Genomic DNA, 25,005 nt, shown 5'->3' with positions numbered 1-25,005 from the left:
GGCATGAATTTTAAAATAGAAAAATGAAAGCAAGAGGACTATATGAAACTCTATTTTAAAAACAAGTAAAATCAAAACACAAATATACATAAACAGACATACAATTATTATTAAACAAGAATATCTACAAACTTAAATATTAGTTGATACGAAACGATACCAAAAAAGACAATTATTTTAAGTTTAGAATAATCCCAGAAGATGGTGTAGATGATATTTACAACTACGAATGGCACGTTCTTGTAGTCCTCCATAGTGCGGACTATTGGGCGAAATAAAATGAAAGCTCTTCTGTAGACAAGCTAGAAACTTCAATGTGTATGGCCTTCGTGACCATACAAACAATATAGCTAGGTATATAAGCTTTAAGCAATTTGGCCTTTCGCAATCTAGAGGCTTTTATAAGAAAGTATCCCCCATAGTCTACAGAAACCTTCTGAAAAGGACGAACTGGCTGACGATTTTTGGGTAGATCTGCCATCAATTGGTTGGAGCTTACAGTTCTAAATCTAAAATAAGTTACGCAATGATGAATGACACGTTTAACATCACGCAATGCATGTAAAGGCCAATAATGAAGTTTGAAATTGGACAGTGTACCCTAAGGTCCTAAATGTCTCAACTGTACGTGTTTCTTATGGATTTTTTAACGGTGCTACTTTTGTTCGTGAAGTCAACATCCGTACAGACACAGAACCATTTGTGTATAATGCACGAATATACGCTACGGTAACGTATGCTATCGAGCTGGCGTCGCAAAATATATGTAGTTTGATAGTAGAAGTATCGAATGAATGTAGAAAGTATCGAGGAATTTTGATACATATTTGGGGCAATTCTTTGAGCAACGTATTCCATTCGGTCAGTACTGCAATATCCGTAACTGGATCGTCCCACCCCACACGAAGCATCCACACCTTTTGTACTAACAATTTTCCGAGCAATATAGCACTTCGCCATAATGGACAAAATCACCCTTCTTGTGATGGCTCCTGACACCGTAAAAGTGGGGATGGGAAAAAAAACAATCGTCACAAGGAGACCACTTAAGACCTAACAATGTACTAGTACATGGATCTATATCCACATCCACAATAGCCGGAGAATCAATAGAAAGAGATCTCAAAAAATGTAGTGAATTAGACGAATACTTATGCAAAGAGAATTTGGCTGACGTCAACACCTCATGAAGTTGCTGGAATAGGATTCTTAGGTGCGTTTCATGATAACATCCGGACAAAATATCGTCAATGTAACTTTGACTGGTCAGGGCATCATAGGAGAATGGGTATTTCTCCTTATTAACCTCCGCCAAATGATATAACACAATGCTAGAATGCAAGGGAAGAGACCGGTTGGAAAGCCAAGAAAGCGCTGGAAAGACACAGTAAACAGCGACGCACAAGCCCTTTTAGGAGTCCGTGTATGGAGAAGATCAGCCACAGACAAACAAGGGTGGACGCAAAAAATAAAGGAGGCCAAGGCTCAATTTGGGCTGTAGTGCCGTAGAAGAAGAAGAAATGATTTAACACACGGGTCGCCAAATAAGGAGCCGGTCTAGTGCAAACACTAATCTATTTTGCTGCATACTTTGCAGTTTGTCCCAAAGGAAGTTTAGTAGAAATTGGTGTTGAGGATTAACGTGTATCTGCCGATACATTTTCTGGATGTCCGCCGTGAAAACATGAAAACAAATCGAAATGATTGCAAACGAAGTACAATATCGTACAAATTAAGCTGGACCTGAGGCCCAGTGAATAGTACATCATTAAGGGATTCTTCAAGCGAAGAAAAACGCTTGGCAGCCATATTATAGGAATGACCCAGTTTTAGCTTTTCTAATGGACTCCTAAAAGGCAAATACACCTGGTAAGCACCATCTGGCAAACGCAGAGTGGTGTCTGAGAATATCTGTTCTGTAGTGGCATCGTCTCAGGTGAGCCCGTGCTCCTCCGGCATTTCCTCACACGTCCAGAACTTTTCGACAATATTAGTCAAAGTATCCTCTGCGACGATACTCGACTGATAGGTAACCATATGATGAGAAACATAAGTTAAATTACTAGACAGGTGTCGTGGCCTCGTAGCGGGTTGTAAACAAGAAGCCGGAACATTCCCGGAAACAATGTAGCCAAAAATTGAATCTAGTAAAATTGGCAAATTATTTCCTAATCGAATAAGACCGTTTTGCAAGATACGAGCAACTTGGTACATACTAAGCAATAGGTATATATCATCTGGTTCTCCAAAATTAGGATCAGCTAGAACACAATTGCGTGGAATCTTTAATCTATCCACATTTATTTGAATTTGTGGTAGACGAGAAGTGATAGTTTTCAGTCGGTCCGTAGAAATGTGAGAATGAATGACAATATCCACCATATCATTAGCGACGTGAGGACTTGCATTAAGTGTAGCAATAGAAAGGAATCTCTGATAAGGCGAATATTTCAGTTTACTAAGTAAATCCTCTGTTATGAAGGAGATTTGGCTCCAAGAATCAATTAGGGCTCTGGCCTTAACTTTCCGACCTTCGGAAGAATACAAAAAGACAGAATAGTACCTAGCAATACAACACCATCGTGGGCACAAAAAGAGGCTACTGAAGCATGCGGAGAAGTCGGGGGATGCTGGCTTGACGAACTTTCACATGAGCTATCTGGGAAGTAGATGGCTCGAAATTAGGTTGATGCTGAGACGATGAATTTTGCGACCTATTACCTTGAGACGACCGGAACGAAGTGTCATGACGTTATGTGGAAACGTTTGACAAATGATTTTCCCCCACATGTTTATGCAACAAAGTGTGATGATGAGGTTTGTTACACTTCACACAATTCTTGGTGTCATTACACTAGGATACAAACAATTTATACAAAGTTCCTTTCTTCTTATGGTGCCTATCCGTTACGGATGTTGGACACTAACATGGCTATTCTGACTTTGTTGACTGCTGCCCTGAAAAGTCCGGTAGTGGTTAAGTTAAACCATTTTCGCAGGTTATGCAGCCAGGATATTCTTCTTCGTAAAGTTCAAACAAAGAACAAAGTTCCTTATCATTTACAAATCTCCATCTCTCAAAACCTGACGAACATAAAAACTTTTCTCACACGTGTACAACTTAAGAAAATTACTGGAACAACAAAAACATTTTGTTGCACTATCTAGCCCTCGGATCTGACCAATTCCACTATTAGGGCTGGAGCTAGCATGAAACACTGATTTTACCTGTTTTCCATGCCTAACTTTTCTCTACCTTCCCTTGCGTGACCATTTAAGTTGTCTAAATGAGTTGCTCTTATATCGATATGGCTAAGAAATTCACGTAAATTTGGTAGTTCATTCAACTTATTGTCATCAAATTCTAAATGACGTCTTGTCGCGAAATCCAATTTTCTCTCAGAGAGGCAAACTACTAAATGTTCGAATAATTGACGGTCACTTAGATCCTGATTTTCCAAAGCTCGAATTGAATTTTTTAATGAAACATGAAATTCTCGTAACAAGTTATGAGTGGATTGTGCATTGTTTGGCACACTTTTTATATCCAATAAATAAGTTAATAATGACCGAATTAAAATGTTTTTATTCGCATAGCGATGCGTGAGCCTATCTAGAGCAATCTGAAAGTTGTCATTAGTCACCTGCAAAACAATTAAAGCAAAAAAAAGTTCATAAAACGAATTCCATTCAGATAATTTACCTGAGAAATGAGAAATATTAATTTCGGGCAATTTTACCTGCGTTCTGGGAGAATCATTGGAAGATTCAACGTGCAGTGACTCGATCTTATTTCATATCAATGCTATAGCTTTCAAAGCTACATCTTCTACAATGGTGCGTCCTCGCTGTCTACAGCAGCGGGATCTTCACACAATAAATTGTCAATTTATTGACAATTTATTGTGTGAAGTCCTACAACCAGTAGGACTTCACGACGAATCCTCAACTGGTGAGCATTTGCCAATGAAATATCCTGAATCTAATTATTCTGCCTCTTGATTGCAGCCTTTGCACTCCTAGCTTGTTTGAAGATATCCATTCTTTAGATGTAAAATATAGCAGCTAATATATGAAAGTTTAAAATAAAAAAAAACAAAAGAATTGCTACAGTGTAAAAATAACTTTAAATTCCTGGATTCTTCACAGAAAAAAACCAAAGAAATGCTTTTAATAATCAGCCTCTACAGACTAGGTATCTTATAAAGGAAACGAAATAAAATGATTAGAATATGCTACTAATATTCCTACAATCAGGAAAAATTAAACAGAAAATGGTTGCAATAACCGAAAATAATTTTCAAACCTGACAAACACTAACGAACACAAAAAACAGAAATGTCTCTACAGACTGGGTGTCTTTTTTGACAAAAGAAATACCTTAATGTAAATGGTTATACTAACCGCAAAAAAGGTCTCTAGCATAAGAAACCCTGGAGCAAAGTAAACAATGTCTATCTGCAGACTAGGTGTCTTTTTAGGTAACAGGAATATATTATGGTTATGATAACTAACTAGACCCATACCCTAAGGAAACCGTAAGCAACAATGGTATGTTACATACCAATATGTAGAATGGTTACAATAACCAATTAGACTCCTACCATAAGGAAACCGTAATCAACGACACGTAAAATGGTTATCATAACCGACTAGGCTCCTACCGCAAGGAAAGCGCAACTAGACATGGATAAGAACATAGAAAAAAGGTATCTACTAGCAGAGAAACCTAGACACATATAAAACAGTGAAAGAACAAGACCATCCGGCTGGAAGGACCATTATGTTGCGTTGTGCACATATGATGACCTCTATATAAAATTGGGGTCATCAGAAATCGAGTAGAATATCTATGTTGAATCTAGAACGCGCTGGTTTATCTCTTTCGCTTTGGGTATGAATTTTAAAATAGAAAAATGAAAGCAAGAGGACTATATAAAACTCTATTATAAAAACAAGTAAAATCAAAACACAAATATACATAAACAGACATACAATTATAATTAAACAAGAATATCTACAAACTTAAATATTAGTTGATACGAAACTATACTAAAAAGACAATTATTTTAAGTTTAGAATAATGATAGCTTAAATAAAGCGACAAAGTATTTAACAAATAAGATACAAACCTATTATAACCGTAAACAAACTATACACAATATAAAGATATTGCACATCAAATGAATTCGCTTATCTGCGGTGAATCACAAGATTATGTTCTCGAAAGGCACCAAAATATTTCATTTGAGTAATGACTCACCACCAATTGCTACAACCCAACGATGTAAAGAAAACAAGAATTTTATCATACACTACGTATAAAGGTTATATGTATGAAAAATATGAATAATTCTGAAAAAATTTATATAAGTATAATAATAAAATCAATAAAACTGTTTATAAACGCAAGTTACCAACAATTTTAACAAAACATAGATATAGTCAAAGTAGCGCGTACCTAAGGCATTATCAACATACCATAGTTGATAAAAGAACGGAACTAATATTTCGTGTACACTATGTGAAAAACTTGTCATGATAACAAATTAATGTCGTAATTTAATGTTTTCTTTCCACATGTAATAATTCAAGGTCACACCATATGACCAAATCGACCCAGCTGTAAACGTACTTCCCGTTATTCCATACAGTTAGATTTGTTTGTTTATTTATGCATTCGGTATTTTCCTGAAATTTGTTGAACATTACACTAACGGAGGATCCTGTGTCTATTAATACTTTTATGTGCCTACCTTTGCAGTATTCAGTTATAATACATAATTCAATCCGTTTATTTCGATTTGATTAGCTTTCGTGGAGTTACGAAAAAAATCTGTTTCGGGCATTGTATTTGTTCGTTGTTCATGTTTCGCGATATTTGTTTCCGCTGTGTTACTTTTTCTGTGGTCTCTTTGCGGTTTCCATTGACTGTTGTTCCTCCCTCGCTGTATTCTATAAGATCCTCTGTTTCTTTGGAAAACGTTTCGTCTTTTTCTTTTAGTTCCACAACCGTTATCGTTCGTTGGATATATTTATTGAAAGCAGCTTAAATAATGATATAGTTGATTTTCTGTACCTTTGTTTTCGATTTTTAAGTCATGACGTTCTTCTACCAAGACCGCGTTTACCTTGGATCTTTCCCTGAATGATCAGATGTAAAAGTTCACATTTTTCAGGGTGCCTTATAATGTGACCGAAGTATTCCAGCATTAATTCTTGCCATAATTCTGATTTAAAATTTCGTCCTTGATCAGATTGTCCTATGAATGCTTCTGCTACTGTAATCGCTTCTTGATTAGGAAGGGGTGCAATTTCAAGCCATTTCGAAAAATAATCCATGCGACCACTAGGTACTTGTTTTCTCTCTCTGTCATCGGAAATGGACCAAGAGTATCCACTGCAAGTCGTTCAAAAGGCAAAAGGTTCTTGTTCTAGGGCTTTTCCTACCGTTAAAATAATCACTCTTAGCAACTATGCTGATATTGGTGTGCTTTCCCAATATATGTTGAATTACAGTCTTTACAATTTATTTTATAAATAACATTTGATTATGGACTGTAATTCAACATATATTGGGCAAACACACCAATACCTGCATAGAAGGGTAGTTGCACATAAACATAGTGTACAAACCAACAGATTAAACACAACAGCCCTAGCCAAACATTCTCTAGAAAATAGCCATTTCTTTGATTTTAAAAATGTACAGATTTTGGAAAAAGAACAAAAATACAACAAAAGATGCATATTGGAGATGATTCACATAAAAAAGTTCCGAATTCTTTCAATAATAAGACTGACATCAAATATCTTTAAAATATGTATCATAATTTAATAAATTGAGTTGTTTTTAAATGCACCATGGCAAATATTTAAGACATGACCCTGACCCACTCGTGTTTTCAGATACTTGCCAGATTTCATCTGTCAATGTCAGATACCAATTTTTTAATCCATTTTAAACTTCTAAAGAGTGTAAACATGAAATATAATTGTATAATGTAATGTTTATAAAAAAAGTGCCTATTGAAAATGGCAAATTTGACGAAACGTAGCAATAGTTAAGTATTTTTATTTACAACAGACCGACAAACTCAGGACATAAAAAGGTTTTATTTAAAAATTCACAGTCACGAAATAACAAACTATGTATAAATACAAAAAAACGGCAGACCTAATAAGCAAAGACAGGAAAACAGTCAAAGCCATAGTAGGTCTTCTAAAAGGGCACTGTAAGCTGAATAGGCACTTGAAGCTGATGGGATTATCAGATGATGACCTGTGCAGATTCTGTTACCTCGAACAAGAAACAGCAGAGCACATTTTATGTCAGTGTGACAGTCTGACAAATGTGCGGTTCTTTGCATTAGGAGAAGAAAATCCACCGGCAAATAGCTACATGAAAGGTACAGTCTCGAAGCTACTAGACTTTATAAAAAGGGTCAGGCTAGAGAATGCTATCTAGAACTAGAGGACCACAATAGATCTGAAAAGGTCGCAGTGGAATAGGCCGAAAGACCACCTCTCTCAATCTAATCTAATCTCTCCTTGTACACATACTACACGCAGGAAATAAACCAACTTTCGATTTTTAAACCACTTCAAAAACACTAATATTTTTACTTAACACTAGAAAGCCATCAAAACGATGTTACTCGTTTAACAACTCACATTAGAGTACAACAAATAATCATTTATTTAAAAAATGTTTTTTTTTTAGAAAATCAGCATGTTACATCTACGTTCAGATTATTTAATGCATAGTTTATCAAACAACAATTTGAAGCAAGTTGAATTCAACACTATTGCCGCAAGCTTTGGAAGTTTATCAACTATATTAACTCAGTATGATAAGTGAGTATTTAATCACATGTATATATATACATACATACATACATAATAATTTCCCACCTCTACTAGTTTCATCTCTTTTTATTTCACAACATATTATGTCTTATTAAGGCAGCACTCATCTCTGTATATATATATATATATATATATATATATATATATATATATATATATATATAATATAATAATATTCAACTCAAAAGTCTTCCGGGTTGATTCGCGCCGATTATCATTGCGTCGAGCTTTCGACATCCTCTTTGATGTCTTCTTCGGGGCTTACGAGGTCTCAGTTTCCCGAGCCCCCAGACACTACTACTCTGATCACTAAACAATGCATTACGGGTACTAGGAACAGAGGACGGTTCATTTATATCGTCGATGATGACGTGGTTTGGATGGAGGTTGGCGTGGGGATTGGCGCGAACATTTCTGACAGTAGGATTTTGATTAACGAGTGTAGCGGACGATATTGTCTTTATGAAAGGTCTCCATGTCGTAGGTAAACGAATGCTGTCGTCTCTCTTATTGAGTTAGAGTTTTGATTAGAAGTAATGGCGGTTACAGTTATATTAAAACTCTGAAATTATGAAGCTGTGGGTTTTGGATGACGCTGAGTTGAAATATAATATCGTCCTGAATGTAGCACTTCAGGTGATACCGCAAGTAGATATCAACTTTGTTATTTTAAATTTAACCTAATATTTTTTATTTTATTTTCGAATTTTACATAAAATTTTAAACAAAATTTGTGTACAAAGTCCTATACCTAAAATAGAGCATTTTCGAGATATTTCGATTTTTTGAAAATTTTAGTCTACATTAATTAACGATATATGCATTAATACAAGGTTAGTGACGTGAAATTGTAGCCAATAAACAACAAGCGCTTGTCCGGTAACTCCATATATCCAACTCATTAATGTAATACAGGGTATTTAAATTTAGCCTCCAACATGCACAATTTAAATTATTTATAAGTTGCTTATTTTAACTTACCTAAATCTAACTATTTCTGAGATATTTCATTATCTAAGTTGAAACATAAGAACACTTAATTATTTCAATATTAATAAAGGGTAGGCCATGGCTGTTAAAAATTTGATAATTAGAACGTTAACTGTTTATATGTATTGTTTTGACTGTGTTCTCAGTTTGACAGATCAGTTTGTATTTCGTAGTAAATAATGGCAAATGTAGGATTAACCAATGATGATTTTTTTTTAAATCTTATTATTACTTACAGTTGTTTCAGGTGAGTCTAATAGAATTGTTGAAGGTATCCCAATGCAATAGAATTGTTGAACGGGCTTACCTTGTTTTTGCAGAAAGATATTAACATCGACTAAATGCAACTGGTGATATTGTAAGAAGATTGCTTAAAAACTGAACGAACACGACTGTTGACTTGTGTTTTGGTAATGCACGTGATTAATATATTCCTACATGTTTATGCTTTAAAAGTTATACAGTGTGTTAAAATTAGTGCAAGCAGTTTTATGTGTGTTGGTAAGTGTCAATAAGTCCTTAATTTTATATATTTGGATTTTATAAAGTAAGAACAAAGAAGTCAAAAAATACTTACAGGTTATGTCAACAAATATCCAGTTATTCATTTATTTGTTCCTAATCTGTGTTATGTACATTAGAAACAATTTCTTATTAGGTTTTTGGTGTGAAATTTTAGTAATATATTAATTAATTAATAAGTAATATATACATAAAATTCTAAAATCATAAAGTTATTATTTTTTTTTAAACAATTCTAATTTTTGTAAGTACTGCATGTTAGTATATCCGGGATCTTTGCTAATGATTGCTGAATTTAGTTTACAAAAATGTTTAGTGTTCGGAAACATAGATTTTTTTTTATTTACAGGGTGGAGTAATATAAAAATATAATTTGATTATCGACATTGCGATTAGCAAAATGAATCAGAAAGACGAACAAAGGCTTTTGCAACTGATGGAAGAAGTCAGTATAGGATCATCTGAATCTGATGACGTTTACTCAGAGCCTGAGGCATTCAGTATTGACGATAACATCTTAGACCCTGATTATCGCGGTGATGATGATGATGATAGTGATGACTTCAGTCACCAGCACCCTATTAGAGACGATAGTAGTGATGAGGATAACATTGTGAGTGACCTTAATTTGCAAGCACCAGAAGATATGTGGTGTGATACCACAACAGATATTCCTGATTTTCAGTTTAAAAATGCTGGTAGTGGTATCCAATATGTGTTTGAAAATAAACCGATTGCAGCCCAATGTTTTGAAAAGTTCTAGGATGATGACGTTATGAACATGATTGTCACTTCTATGAATGCCTATGCTGACATTTTGAAGAATACCAAAAAACCACACACACGAAATTATAGATATAGATATAGGTTCTATTAAACCAGTAACTAAACCTGAACTTAAAGTATTCCTAGCTCTGTGTATCTTAGAGTCACTCCAAATGGGAGTTTTCTTCAATAAGGAAAAGGTTCTCGATGTATCCATTATATTACAGCCTTGTTGTTCATCGTCATATTTCTGAAAGACGTTTTGAAGAAGTTCTAAGGTGTTTTAGTTGCTCTTACGGACAGATTGGTGGAAATCTTGACGACAAACTATAAAAGGTTACACCACTTTTGAATAAATTATTATCAAACTTTAGAAGTGCCGTTCTTCCTCCAGAAGATTTGTCCTTAGATGAGTCACTAATGCTATTTATCTGCCGGTTGAGTTTTCGGCAGTATATTAAAAGTAAAAGCGCCAGGTACGGAATAAAGTTTTACTCTGTTTGTACCACCGACAGTTACGTGCTAAATCTGAAAATATATTCTGGAAAACAGCCAAAGCCTCTGGTGTACCAAAACTTGGGCAACTAGTTATCTCTCTGGTGGAGTGATACCTAGATCGTGGACATCATATCTTCATGGACAACTTTTATAATAGCCTCTCCCTTTCTAAGGTTATTCTTCGTCGAAAAACCCATACAACTGGTACCTTACGAAAAGATAGTTAAAGAAATCCTGCCGTAATCGTAAAAGCCAAGTTAAAGAAAGGTGAACACGGTTGGACCCGATGTGGTCAAGTATGCGTTTCAAAATGGGAGGATAAACGGGATATTATTTGCATTACTACGAAATATCATCCCAAATTGATTACTTCTAAAAACAGGTATGGCGGTGAAAAAGTAAAACCAGAGGAATTAGCCAATTATAACAAGTTTATGTCTGGCGTTGACCGCAGTAACCAGATGATTAGTTATTATTCATCTTCGAGAAAAAGTATTAGATGGTATAAAAAAGTAATGTTCCATTTACTAGACATTTCTCTTTGGAATGCATTTTACATAAAAAGAACATTGGACAAAAAGTTAACGTTCCTTCAGTTTCGCCTTCAGATAATAAAATATCACCTTAAATAATGAAAATCATGGCGTGCCCTTTACTAATGTTGAAAGAATTAAGTGGTATTATATTTTAACTTAGATAATGAAATATCTCAAAAAGGATTGGATTTAAGTATAGGGAATACTGATACCGAACGAATTATCTTAAAAAAATATAGCGTAAAATGTAATAAAATACAGGATGTTCTATTTAAAGTCAGCAACTTATAATTTTTTTTATTGGCTTTAGGGTAAATACCCACACAGCCAGACACAAATTTTTAAAAACAGATATAATACAAGGATTACACTCTTCTCGCCAAGGGGCCGATCAGGGCATTTTTATAAAAACTTATAAATGATTTGACTTGTGCATGTTGGCGGCTAAGTTAAAAACAACCTGTATGAAATATCAATGAGTTAGACATATGAAAGTAACGGGCAAGCGCTTGTTGTTTATTGGTTACAATTTCACGTCACTATCCTTGTTATTAATGGAGATATCTTTATTCAATGTGGACTAGGATTTTTTCAAAATTTAGAAAAAAATCGTAATATCTCGAAAATGCTTCATTTTAGGTATATGACAGTGTGCACAAATTTTATTTAAAATATCATATAGAATTCGAAAATAAAATAAAAAATATTACGTTCTATTCAAAATAACAAAGTTGACGTCTACTTCCGGTATAACCGGAAGTGCTACATTCATATTATATTTCAACTCAGCGTCATCCAAAACCTATATCTTCGTAATTTCAGATTTTTAACATAACTTTATCCGCCAATACTTTTAATCAAAGCTTGTCGCGTCACACCCTGTATACACACTGCCGAGCATAAAATTAGGTTGTTGCTGGTTGTAACTATTTTCTATTGTAACTTGTCAACTTGTAGATTTCTTGAGAAAGATAATTGTTTTTGCTATTTCGATAAACGTTTGAGATAAAAAGGTCACTTATTCTAATTCCTAAAAACCATTATTAGCATATTTTTTGTTTCTGTGGTTTTAACGTCAATTGTAAATTGTTGTTGTCACTGTCTTTGTATTGATATTAACATTAGTACTGTTGTAGAGGCAATAATTGAGACGGCGTTAGAAGATGGGCACGGTCAGCCCGAAACTGCAAGAAACGTTGATGTAGTCTCTTGAGTGTTTAACGAGTATGACGACGGTACGAAGAGGCCGGTCTGCTTACTTAAAGTAGCTTACTCAAGGTCTGGTTCAAGCCGAGGCAGAATTAAAACAGCTAGAGGTGACCGCTTTGTCGTTTCTAGTGCTTTAATTCTGCCTGTCTTAAATTTAAGTGAATGGACAGTGTTTGGAAAAGTATCAAGACTGATTTAAATATTTTATTTTTAATATTCAGAATATGACCTTATTTAGTTTTAAATCTTTTATTCAATCATAGTATATTAGCTAAGTATAATATGGCTTTAGTTCATCCTTTAAATTCTCGAACTCAAATTGGCTGATTAATTATTGTCAAGTTCAGAGAATTCACTTGTCTGAAAACAACATGTTTTTGGGAAACATTTATCAACCCAAACACTTCAGAGTCCTTAAGGAAACGTACCCATTCTTTGTGTAGAAAATTTAAAATGCCACTTTAAGCTTAATTTACGGCCATTCACGGAGGTCCTAAGAACAGAAGAACCACCCCAATGGATTCGCATACATACATATTTTGTTTCGTATGATCGGCCACTTTACAACAACCTCTCATCGTGGACAGAAGCAAGCAAACCAGCATCGAATTGACAATAAAATATTAAATCTGCCAATTGTTATTTGAATTGCATTTTATTTTACATATCTATTTACGAACATTTGCTATTTTTCGCTAATTTACTTACAAACAACATTTTTTTGTTATTATTATTTATTGATTATCATTTAACCAGCGACTTCATTAAGTTTTATACAAAACATTTGGTTACTTCGGCCGGATGATAAATAATTATAACTTCAATTCATTTTGTTTCATTTAATTAATTGTTTTTTTTTCTTTTCAATTTAACTTTGATTCGGTCCTTCAGCATTATTTTTAGACTTAATTTACATAATTAAATTTGGTCATATTTACGTAACAATTTTTAAATTTATTTCGACTTTTATAATTTATAATATCAATAGGTACTTTTATATTACACATTTTGACTTATATTACATATATTAATTATTCATATATATCACTTTTATGATTTATTAACGTTGTATTACATTTTTACATTTTTTTTTGTGTTGATTTTATGAATTATTTTTTTTTTCTTTTATAATTTTTCAACTCATTCTCTACGTCTAGCGTAATAATTTAAACACAGTTCCTTTGATTTCTTTCGTTACGATACCTTTCGTTAGTTACCTTTTTATCGATACTTCACTTGTTTGTTTAGAATTTTGTTTGAAACCAAGTAGCGCATTTCTCTTCTTTCAATCTAGGGCATTTGTTTAGTGTTCGATTTGCTTAATTTTGTTTGCATTGTCGACTTTTTCGTTTCTTTTACCTTACAATGTCCAGCAAAATAAACAAAGCCAACTTGGCGCGTCAAACAGCGTATTCTAGATTGAGGGAAGCCCATGAGGCAGGCATTCAAGCTTCAAGGGATGATACTGTCAAATCGTTATTCTTAGCCAGGGCAGAGGAAATCGATGCTATTTACCAAGAATTCCATACAGCTCACAATCTAATCATCGGATCAATAACCGATGAGGAATTTTCAGAGCAAGATAAGTTTAGGGTGGCAGCCGATCAGGCATACTGCGGAGTAAAATCCATCAAGAGTGATTTTTTAATTAGGGATTCGTCTTCTTCTTCGAATATCTCCTCACATTCCAATGCACAATCTTCAAGGCCTTCAGTTAGACTTCCAAAGCTTAATAAACCCACATTTTCAGGCAATTTTCGAGATTGGCCTAGTTTCTTTGACCTATTGTTTAATTCATCACAATCACGATTTGTCCGATGTGGAAAAATTCCGGTTTCTTATTACGTCTATTAGTCAAGAACCTTTGGCTCTTATTAAAGGCATTCCCCTGACCGATGCAAATTATCAGATTGCTTATGAGATTCTAGGGAAAAGGTATCAGAATAAACGAATTCTTGCTACTCAATATTATAACGATATTTTCAACGCTTCGGTTATTAAAAATTCCACTTCTTCTAATTTAAGAAATCTCTTAAATACTTTCACGGAAAATGTTGCTGCTTTACGTGTTCTTGATTTCCCGGTTGAGCAATGGGATTTCCTATTATTCAATATGTTGTCGAACAAATTGGACAATAAAACTCGTACAGATTTTGAATTAGAAAACAGTCGAAGCTGTGACATTCCCACTTACAGGCAATTGATTTCATTTCTAGAAAGACAATGTATAGCTTTGGAATCTGTTCAGTTTAATTCATTAACCCTTTCTACCCAGTCTCACTCGCGATCATTTGCTCATCATTCTAATAAAAAACCGTTTACATCTAGTTTCGTCAGTGCCACCAATCGAACGAAGGTAACTTATCAAGGGGGTAAATGTGTCTTGTGTTCTGATGTTCACCCTTTATATAGATGTTCATCCATTCTCGCTAAAACGACGCAAGAACGTATCTCGTTAGTTAAACGCCATAATTGATGCTTCAACTGTTTGGGTACATCTCATCCCGTCGTGAACTGTAATTCTTCGGGAACATGTAGGGTTTGCCAATCACGACATCACACTGTTCTTCATTTCTACCCAAGTTCCAACGAATCTTGTTTATTCAGTCAACCGCCTCCTCAAATTCCAACTTCTAATGAGAATCACAACCCTACATTAGAGACGCCTCAAACCTCAACGTCTAGTTTTGCGCCGACGTCTCTAATAAACGCTAACCTTTCCACACAATCACGTTTAACATTCTCGTCTGTATTATTGTCAACATGTTTGATACACATTAAAGATGTCTACGGTAATTTTCAGATAGTTCGTATCCTATTGGATACAGGCTCGATGGCTAATTTTATTTCAGATAGTTGTTTTCGACGCTTAGGTCTTTCCCGTAATAATTTATCAATCCCAGTGGAAGGTCTAAACGGAATGTCGACGTGTACCACTCAGGGTACCACGTTCTGTCATATTAAACCGTGTGATCGTGACGGCCCGATCTTCTCGTTGGACGCAATCATTGTGAAAAAGGTGTGTTCAAATCAACCTAAGGTATTTATCAATCCTCACGATCTTATTCATATACGTGATCTGAAATTAGCAGATCACACATTCTATCAACCCGGTCCGATAGACATGCTGATAGGTGCTGAATTAGTTCCTCTCTTTTTAAAGTCTGTTCGAATTCTTGGCGAACCAAATCAACCTGTCGCTTTAGAAACCATTTTCGGTTATGTGCTACAAGGGCGAGTCTCTACGGATCTTTCAAATTGTAATTTTACCGCTTTACATACGTCTATGGATACAAACATAGATAGTCTTTTACAAAGGTTTTGGGAAGTCGAAAATATATCTAAGCCTGTCATTTTGTCCCATGACGATCAAGTTCGTGAAAATATTTATAAGGCATTTACTTTCCGAGAGTCAACAGGCAGATTTTCTGTTCCTCTACCGTTTCGACAACCCAATCCTGTCTTTTGCGATACTTATTCTCAAGCATATCGTCGTTTTTGCATGTTAGAGAATCGTTTTAAGAAAATTCCGGATCTAAAAGAAAAATATGTTGAGTTTATGAATGAATATATTACTTCCCAACATATGGTCCCGGTTCCTGAATCCGATTTTAAATCGCCTACCTCGTATTATTTTGCTCATCACGCAGTTTTCAAAAAACAACTTGTTAATTCGTCTCTTGTTTCCAAAATTCGTGTTGTCTTCGACGCCAGTCTACGTGACGTTCGAGGTGTGTCTCTTAATGATACTTTATATACAGGTCCTAAGCTTCAAAAGGACATCTCTTCGCTTTTACTTAATTTTCGATATTTTCGTTACTGCTTCACGTGCGATATAAAGCAAATGTATCGACAAATTAACGTAAACAGAGAATTTTGGAATTATCAAAGAATTCTCTGGAGGTCGGATTCTTCTAAACCTCTCCAAGAATACTTTTTACGTACTGTTACGTACGGTGTTTCTTCTTCACCTTATCTCGCATTAAAAACCTTACAAGAGTTAGCTGAGTCGGCAGAGTCTCGTTTCCCTAATGCTTCACAAGCTTTAACGCGACATTTTTATATTGACGACGGTCTATTAGGAAGTGATTCTCTGTCATCTACCCGCTCTCTACAGTTAGAGCTCATTCAACTTTTAAAGCTCGGGGGTTTTGAGCTAGGCAAATGGGCCAGCAACCATCCCAGTCTACTCCAAGATTTTGGCTCCGATATTCTGACATCTTGTTCGTTTGATAAAGAGGAACCTTCCGTTATTAAGGTGCTAGGCCTGAAATGGGACCCGTCGACTGACGTCTTTTCTTATTCTTACTGTCCCCTTGACAAAACTTGTACAAAGCGGGCTATTCTTTCGGAAATTAGTCGTATTTTTGATCCTCTTGGTTTCATCTCCCCGTGTCTTTTAAGGGCCAAACGTCTGCTACAACAGTTGTGGCAATCCAATGTATCTTGGGATGATGAACCACCTGAACAAATACAACAGGTATGGCATCAGTTTAAAACCGAGTTACCTGACCTTGCAAACATTCAAATCCCTAGACACTTCGGTTTTAATAAATCTTCTAAAGTTGAGATTCATGGATTCTGCGATGCTTTAGAGTTAGGATACGCCAGCGTTGTATATTTCCGATTTAGTACTTCTGATAAATTTGAAACTGTACTTGTGTTTGCTAAATGTCGAGTTTCTCCTCTGAAGACACAATCTATTGCAAGATTGGAACTGTTGGCAGCTGTATTGTTGGCGGATCTAGTCGCCTTCATTAAAGAGTCGTTTAAGCATATCTTTTCTTTTTCCGATATTCATGTTTGGTCGGATTCCACGATTGCTCTTACTTGGGTTAATTCTTCTCCGCATAAATGGAAAACCTTTATTGCCAATCGAGTAAGACACATACAACAACTTATACCATGTTCTTCTTGGCATTATGTGCCATCTAACCAAAACCCTGCTGATTGTGCTAGTCGTGGTTTGACACCGGCACAACTACTACAATTTTCACTCTGGTGGCGTGGTCCTGATTTTCTTTCGAAGTCAAGGGAGTGTTGGCCCTCTCAAGTTAATTTTCACTCCTCCCACTCCACGGAAATGTTAAAAGAAAAATTGCCCACTGTATTATCATTGATACCGGTCATTTCGGATAATATCATCTCTACTTTACTTTCAAAATTTTCATCCCTGATAAAATTTCAGAAAGTCATGGTTTACGTCTTAAAATTCGTGGCTAAACTTCAAAGAAAAAAACAATGCTGCATCTTTCGATTCCCTGAACAGTCATTTAGAGATGGAATCTGCGTTACGATACATTGTTAAGCACGCACAAGCTGACGTTTTTTCGGATATTTTCCTCAAAATTCAACAAAATTCGCTGTTACCCAAACCTTTTCGTAAACTCGCACCCTTTATTGATGAATATGGTCTTTTGAGAGTAGGAGGTCGAGTACAAAAGTCTCGGTTGTGTTTTGATGTAAAACATCCATTGCTATTACCCAAAACTCATCGTCTCACCGATTTAATCATCGAATGGACTCATCAAACGCATCTGCACCCTGGTTTAAAGGCTATGCATTATTTATTGCTTCAACGTTTTTGGATTCTGTCTCCGAAAAGTGCCATTCATCGCTGTTTGTCGAAGTGCATTCGTTGTTTTAGATGCCGACCTAAATATTACAACCCCTTTATGGCAAACTTGCCAACTGTCCGAGTTACTCTGTTACGTGCTTTCCTGTCTGTTTGTGTGGATTTTGCAGGACCATTCTCGTTATTAATGTCCAAACATAGAGGTGCAAAAACATATAAAGGATATGTTTGTGTATTCGTGTGTACGAGTACAAAGGCCATTCATCTGGAAGTAACTTCAAATCTTAGTTCTGAGTCCTTTTTGGCTGCCTTTCGTAGATTTGTATCTCGACGCGGTAAGTGCCTAACCATTAGGAATGATCAAGGTACCAATTTTAAGGGAGCCAGCAACGAAATCATTAAACTAGCTCAATCTGCTGCTGAGACTCTTTCTATTACCTGGGATTTTAATCCACCCGGTGCCCCTCATTTTAATGGGTTAGCCGAGGCTGGGGTCAAATCATTCAAGAACCATATGTATCGTGTTTTGGGTACACAAATTTTGACTTATGAAGAGTTCTATACTCTTATGACTCAAATCGAGGCAGTTCTTAACTCCCGTCCTTTGTGTGCAGCAAGCTCTGACCCTAATGACTTGCAGGCACTGACTCCTGGTCATTTTTTAGTTTTTGAACCCTTAGTGGATTCAATTCCCGATCCAGATCTAAGCGCTTTAAAGATTAACCGTCTGAATCGTTGGCAGTTAATCCAAAGGATAAGAGGGGACTTTTGGAAAAGATGGTCTAAAGAGTATATTCATTCTCTTCAAGAGCGATCTAAATGGCATAGTCCAACCCCATCTCTCATTAAAGGTTCTCTAGTCCTCATAAAAAATGAACAACAGCCTCCTCTTCGCTGGCAATTGGCCAGAATCATTGAGTTGCATTACGGCACCGACGGTATTGTACGCGTTGTTAGTCTGAGGACAGCTTCAGATGGCATCCTACAACGTCCGGTGGTCAAGATCTGTCCACTACCTATTTGTTAACAACTATATTTTTCTTCATTTCTATTGTTATTATATTAATAGTTAAGTGTTTGTTTTTTATCCTTATCATTGTAGTTGTTTTTAAAAAACATTCGTTTTGGGGCAGAGATTGTTTGGAAAAGTATCAAGACTGATTTAAATATTTTATTTTTAATATTCAGAATATGACCTTATTTAGTTTTAAATCTTTTATTCAATCATAGTATATTAGCTAAGTATAATATGGCTTTAGTTCATCCTTTAAATTCTCGAACTCAAATTGGCTGATTAATTATTGTCAAGTTCTGAGAATTCACTTGTCTGAAAACAACATGTTTTTGGGAAACATTTATCAACCCAAACACTTCAGAGTCCTTAAGGAAACGTACCCATTCTTTGTGTAGAAAATTTAAAATGCCACTTTAAGCTTAATTTACGACCATTCACGGAGGTCCTAAGAACAGAAGAACCACCCCAATGGATTCGCGTACATACATATTTTGTTTCGTATGATCGGCCACTTTACAACAACCTCTCATAGTGGACAGAAGCAAGCACACCAGCATCGGGTGTGCATCCCATTTTTACCCTTAGACCTTAGACTCCGAGCGAGGCCCAACCACAGACAAAAGGTAAGTGAATCTCATATAGAATTGACAATAAGATATTAAATCTGCCAATTGTTATTTGAATTGCATTTTATTTTACATATCTATTTACGAACATTTGCTATTTTTCGCTAATTTACTTACAAACAACATTTTTTCGTTATTATTATTGATTGATTATCATTTAACCAGCGACTTCATTAAGTTTTATACAAAACAGACAGTTAGGAAGTGACTTCATTCTGCTGATTTATATTCTGGAACTAGAGTAACTGTACACTTTCCTATGAACACCGAATTGCCAAATTGAATTTTATACGAGAACACTTGGCTTGGACAACACATGATTGAAGTCGTGTATTGTTTTCCGATTAATCGAGTTTCTGTCTTACGGGCCCAGACAAACGTGTAAGAGTGTGGCGACATCTAGTAACAGATATACTTAAGCAGGTGTTGCCGGGTGACTTCCATTTGGTGGAGGTTAAGTTTTAGCATGGTGACGACACAACATTTATGCATGATAATGCACGCCCCCACACTGCTTGGATAGATACTGATTATCTTGAAGAAGTTCAAATCACACTATTCGTTTGTCCTTCTAGCAGTACAGAATCTCATAAAACGCGTTTGAGATGAGATGAAGAGATGTTTACGGAGGCTTGTGCTGGCCCCCTGAAATTCCAGAGAGCTTCGACAGTTGCGGTGTTGACACCTTTTGTACTTTATTGTTTTGAATTTTAAAGTGAATACCTCTTGTTTTATATTTTTACCTATTTACTAAAATCTGTTCTTTTTAGAACAAAATTAGTTTGTTTTATTTCAAAAATGTCACGTAAGAATTTAAATAGTCGTTGTAAAGAGATGGTAGCTTCTTTGATTCAGTATTATACAATTATGTGACCTATTTGATTTAAAATGGATTCAGGATTTTTTTATACTTTGGCAACTATGTCAACTTCGATCTCTGTCAATGATAATGACGTGCAACGGTAAGTAATTTAGATGGACTGATATATATATATATATATATATATATATATATATATATATATATATATATATATATAAATATATATATATATATATATATATATATATATATATATATATATATATTAACTAGTAATATAGTTTATCCAAAAACATTTTTAAGGTCAAAATGAATTAAAAAGTACCAAAATTGCAAGATTTGAAAGAAAAAAGAACCGTATTTATTAATATTTGTTAACAATTTGTTATCAATCAAAATTCAAAGAACAAGTCATGTTGTAGCGTCAACTATTTTTAAAAAAAATATGTAGTAAAATAAAAGATAAAATCAATAGATGAATAAAATTAAAACAAATTGAAATTTTATACAGGAGGTCAGTATGCCAAACCTTATCAAATGCCTGGGAAATATCTAACAATGCCGCAGAACAATACAATTTGTCTTCAAGGTCTTGACTTATCTTTTTTGATATTCGATGTATTTGTTCGATGGTTGCGTGTTGCGGTCTGAAACCGAATTGATGATTTGGTATTATCTAGAGATTTTAGTTTAGATCTTAATTTTCCTGGAATTGCCAACAGACTAATTGGTCTATGGGAGGTGGCACTATTCAGAGGTTTCCCAGGCTTGGTGATAAATTTAACTTTCCCTAGTTTCCACTGGATCGAGAAGAAGGCTCAGTTATTATTTTCCATAGGGATTGGAGGGGATTAGGAGTTGGGGTAATAATTTTTTTTGTTGCTTTTCATTATGAGTATTCTGTTGACTTGGTCTCCGTTAAGTTTTTAAGGTAGTTGTTAATGCTCAAATTATTGTGATTGTTAAGAGTTGTTTTCAGTCTCCTTTTGTTAGCGGTTTCAACTTTAATGAGTGTTGGTAAGTAATTATTATAATACATATTTTTTCTTTGATTAGGCGTAGATTATCCTGCAGCTAACTGAACTCAACGGGTGAAGTGTTTTACGGCTGCGTCGATTTGGTAACTCGTTTTTAGTGGGATATTTAGTTGCAGTTTTTCATCTAAGATGATTCTAAAGTGGTTCCAGTAAGTATAGTTATTACTCAGAAACGTTGAATTGTCTCTTATAACTGCTTCTGAGTTTACCATTATTAGAACAGGGAAGTGGTTCGAAGATAACTCAAAACGCGACTTTGTAGACAAAAGTATTGTTGGGATGATTTTTGTAACACAAAAAACGAGCCGATCAGGCATTTTGTTTCTGTCGGTAGGCCAATACGCAGGCTCTCCAATGGACAGTTGGTTAAGGTCGTTATTTTGCATAGCTCTGAGGAGCTCTTTCTTTAGGGTTTATAATCCTAGATCCCCAAAAGGTGTGTTTGGAATTATAGTCACCCCCGGCAAGAAATCTGTTACCAAGGCTGTTGAAATATTCTTCAAACTCATCACAACTTGTACTTCAATCAAAATTGAACTCTGGAATTGGTATATTTTTTATCTTTTTAATACCGTTTAAGTGCATTAATGTTTTCATAAACAAATGTACACATACAAATTTATTTATTTATGAAAACATAAAGTATACTGTTAACATTTGGTAGCGATTTTAACAGTTCTAGTGAGATTTAAACAGTACAGTATTGCCTCACTGTATTGATGAAAGCGCTTCTACAGTCAAGACCGATATGTCCTTGAAAGGGCTGATATTGATTTCAACATAAATTTTATTAATTAATGAGATTATTTCCTAAATTTTAACAAATATTTAACATATACTGCGATTATGAATAGTTATCTCTCTGCAAACTTGTTAAGTACATAATTGTGGATTTAAATGTTACATGAAAATTACAACGAAAAATAATTCATATGTGATGTTATGTAAACTAAATTCATGTTTAATGTTTTATTTTAGATATATTTTGGAAGAACTAGGATATTATGATAAAGTAAAAAATGTAAGTATTGTTCAAAAATTTTTTAAAGACATCTTTAAATGTTTAAGTGGCGTATATTGTTGAAGCTACGCCTGTCACATTAACTGTATTTATTGAGTTTATTTTGACAAATGACCACGGTTGTATATAACTGATATAACAACACGTGCAAATGATAAAATTTAAGCTAGCAATAAAACTTTGAAAACTTTTGTTTTTAACACTTTATAGTCTTAAACTGAATAAGTATAACTAAATAAGTTAAGGAGAGGGGAACTGTTTGTCCCAAGTTGGTCATATACAATTATATCTGTATTTTTTAATTTGTTAATTTCCATAGATTCTAATAATGAGACTTTAAGGCCTTTATTTTCAATGTGAAGAGTTTGAAATTGGTTATTAAAATAATGATTATGATCTAGAACAGGGATGAGCACCGCGAGCCGCTTGCGGCCCGTTAAACGTGTTAATGCGGCCCGCCAAGCATTTCTAAAATTGAATTTATTTTATTGACTTTCATCTATCAATATATGTTTAAGTATATCACTATGTTGTTATAAAATATAAGTTCAACCGAATATAAACTGAAAACGCATACCCTAATATAAATTAATATAATATAGGTAAAAAGAAATAAAATAAGACTTATTCACAATCTATTTAATTATACCACCAACGACCGGTTTCGCATAATACAATTTGCAATGTATCTTCAGGTCTTACGGTACCTGGTAAATTAAATGATGCCGGTACAAGAATTATTAATTAGTGATTTAGAAAACGTAGTTCAAACTATGTTTTAGATCACTAATTAATAATTCTTGTACCAGCATCATTTAATTTACCAGGTACCGTAAGACCTGAAGATGCAAGGCAAATTGTAGTATATATGCGAAACTGGTCGTTGGTGGTATAATTAAATAGATTGTGAGTAAGTCTTATTTTATTTCTTTTTACCTATTTGAAATGGACTCACACAAGCAACACATTCAAAATTTTAATATAATATAATAATATATTAGTTATATGAAAATTAACCAATTAATGTACTTATTTATTATATTTTTATCTATGTAGTTTGTTATTATTTATATTTTTATGAAATCCGAGCACTCTGGTAATTTAAACTTGACTGATTATAACAGACACACTTCCGGGTGGGAGAGTAAAAGGGAAATATAGGTATATCCCATGGTACAAAGAATAACAGGTATGATATTGCGCAGGTCACTATCAGCTGATCCCCTACTGTCGACGTAGTAATGAGAGCGGCCGTCATTGTAATACATCTGTTTATAATGGGAATTTTATCAATGTTTTAACTTTTGGCGCCTTTGGTAAGCTTGTAAGCTTGTGAGAGTTAAGTTCATTTGTAGGCATTTTAGTGAGAAAGAATTATTAAGAATATTTTCAACTCTTTATGCTAGTTTTTTGAGTGATAGTGGCTTTGTAGGTATACCTACTTTATATGGACAACATTTTGGTCTTTTAGACGTTGTAAATAAGGTATGTTTAATTATTATTGAGTCAGTACTTAATACTCAACCATACTTATACCCCTCTTGTATTTTTTAGGGGAGTTTTGCTAGAAATAGTTTATAAGCTAAACATAACATGCGTTGTGCAGTAGCTAGTTGTTTAAGTGATAATCAGACAAGAGGTGCCGATAAATCTGTTAGGTTTTATAGTTTTACCAAGGACTCGGTAGTGGAAAAACTGTGGGTTATTGCTTGTTGCCGTGAAGACAACTGATTTGCCGTGAACCTCAAGGAGTTGTTTCAAACACTTTAAGCCAGAAGGCTTTAAAAGAAATTTGCAGCATGAATTGCTGCAATATGAATCAAAGAAAGGACCCAAACTGAAGGTTGATGCGATTCCTTCTCTTCATCTACCACAATCAAAAAGCTTATCTATAAATCAGCTTAAAAGACAGGAAAGGTTTTCCAAAAGGGAGTCAAAGAGGATTGTGGAACAGATAATTACACAATCTAGGTAAACATTATTTTATTCTACATATTTTTTCAGAAACACATCAAAGTATTCTAACATAAAAGTAATATCTTAACATTTATTTTTTAGTTCTACAGTTGGAGAACCAGGTGTGGACTCAAAAACTCAAAACTGATTTAACTGAAATTATAAAATCAGTCGGATATATAAAATGTTCTAAATATGCTGTGATCAGTCGTCTGAATGAAAACATAATAGTCTTACCTTTATGCATTATGTATAGTAGATTGAAAATATGATTTTTGTTTTTAGAATAAATACAGATATGGAACCTGCACAAGATCTTGAACTTCAAAAGTTTTGTGTCAAGAACAAAGCCTTACTTCAACAGGTTAATGAATTAACAGAAATAAAGTCAGGAGTAGATAAGACATTTACCAAAAGACAGCTAAAAAGACTGCAAAGGCCCAAAGTTCGAACAGTATGGACTACTGAGGAAGTCTCCCAAGGCATTGCCATACATGCAGCTGGACCAAAAGAATATAAATCATTGCTAAAAAAAGGTTATCCATATCCTGCTGTTTCAACCC

The 25,005-nt window shown here is 34.6% G+C and overlaps 1 protein-coding gene across 1 annotated transcript in view; it reads left to right on the top strand.

Moving 5' to 3' along the window:
* LOC140439694 (glutathione synthetase-like) overlaps positions 1–25,005 on the top strand; it is a 70,933-nt gene that overhangs the window by 5,231 nt on the left and 40,697 nt on the right. The window contains exons 2-3 of the mRNA XM_072529779.1: positions 7,724–7,857; positions 22,444–22,486. Of these exons, the coding sequence (XP_072385880.1) occupies positions 7,724–7,857; positions 22,444–22,486 (177 nt within the window). The remainder of the gene's footprint in view (positions 1–7,723; positions 7,858–22,443; positions 22,487–25,005) is intronic.

Source organism: Diabrotica undecimpunctata, chromosome 4 (assembly GCF_040954645.1).
Source record: "Diabrotica undecimpunctata isolate CICGRU chromosome 4, icDiaUnde3, whole genome shotgun sequence".
Taxonomy (NCBI): Eukaryota; Metazoa; Arthropoda; class Insecta; order Coleoptera; family Chrysomelidae; genus Diabrotica; species Diabrotica undecimpunctata.
Note: the sequence above shows the minus strand (reverse complement) of the source record. Positions and strands in the feature narration are given on the sequence as shown.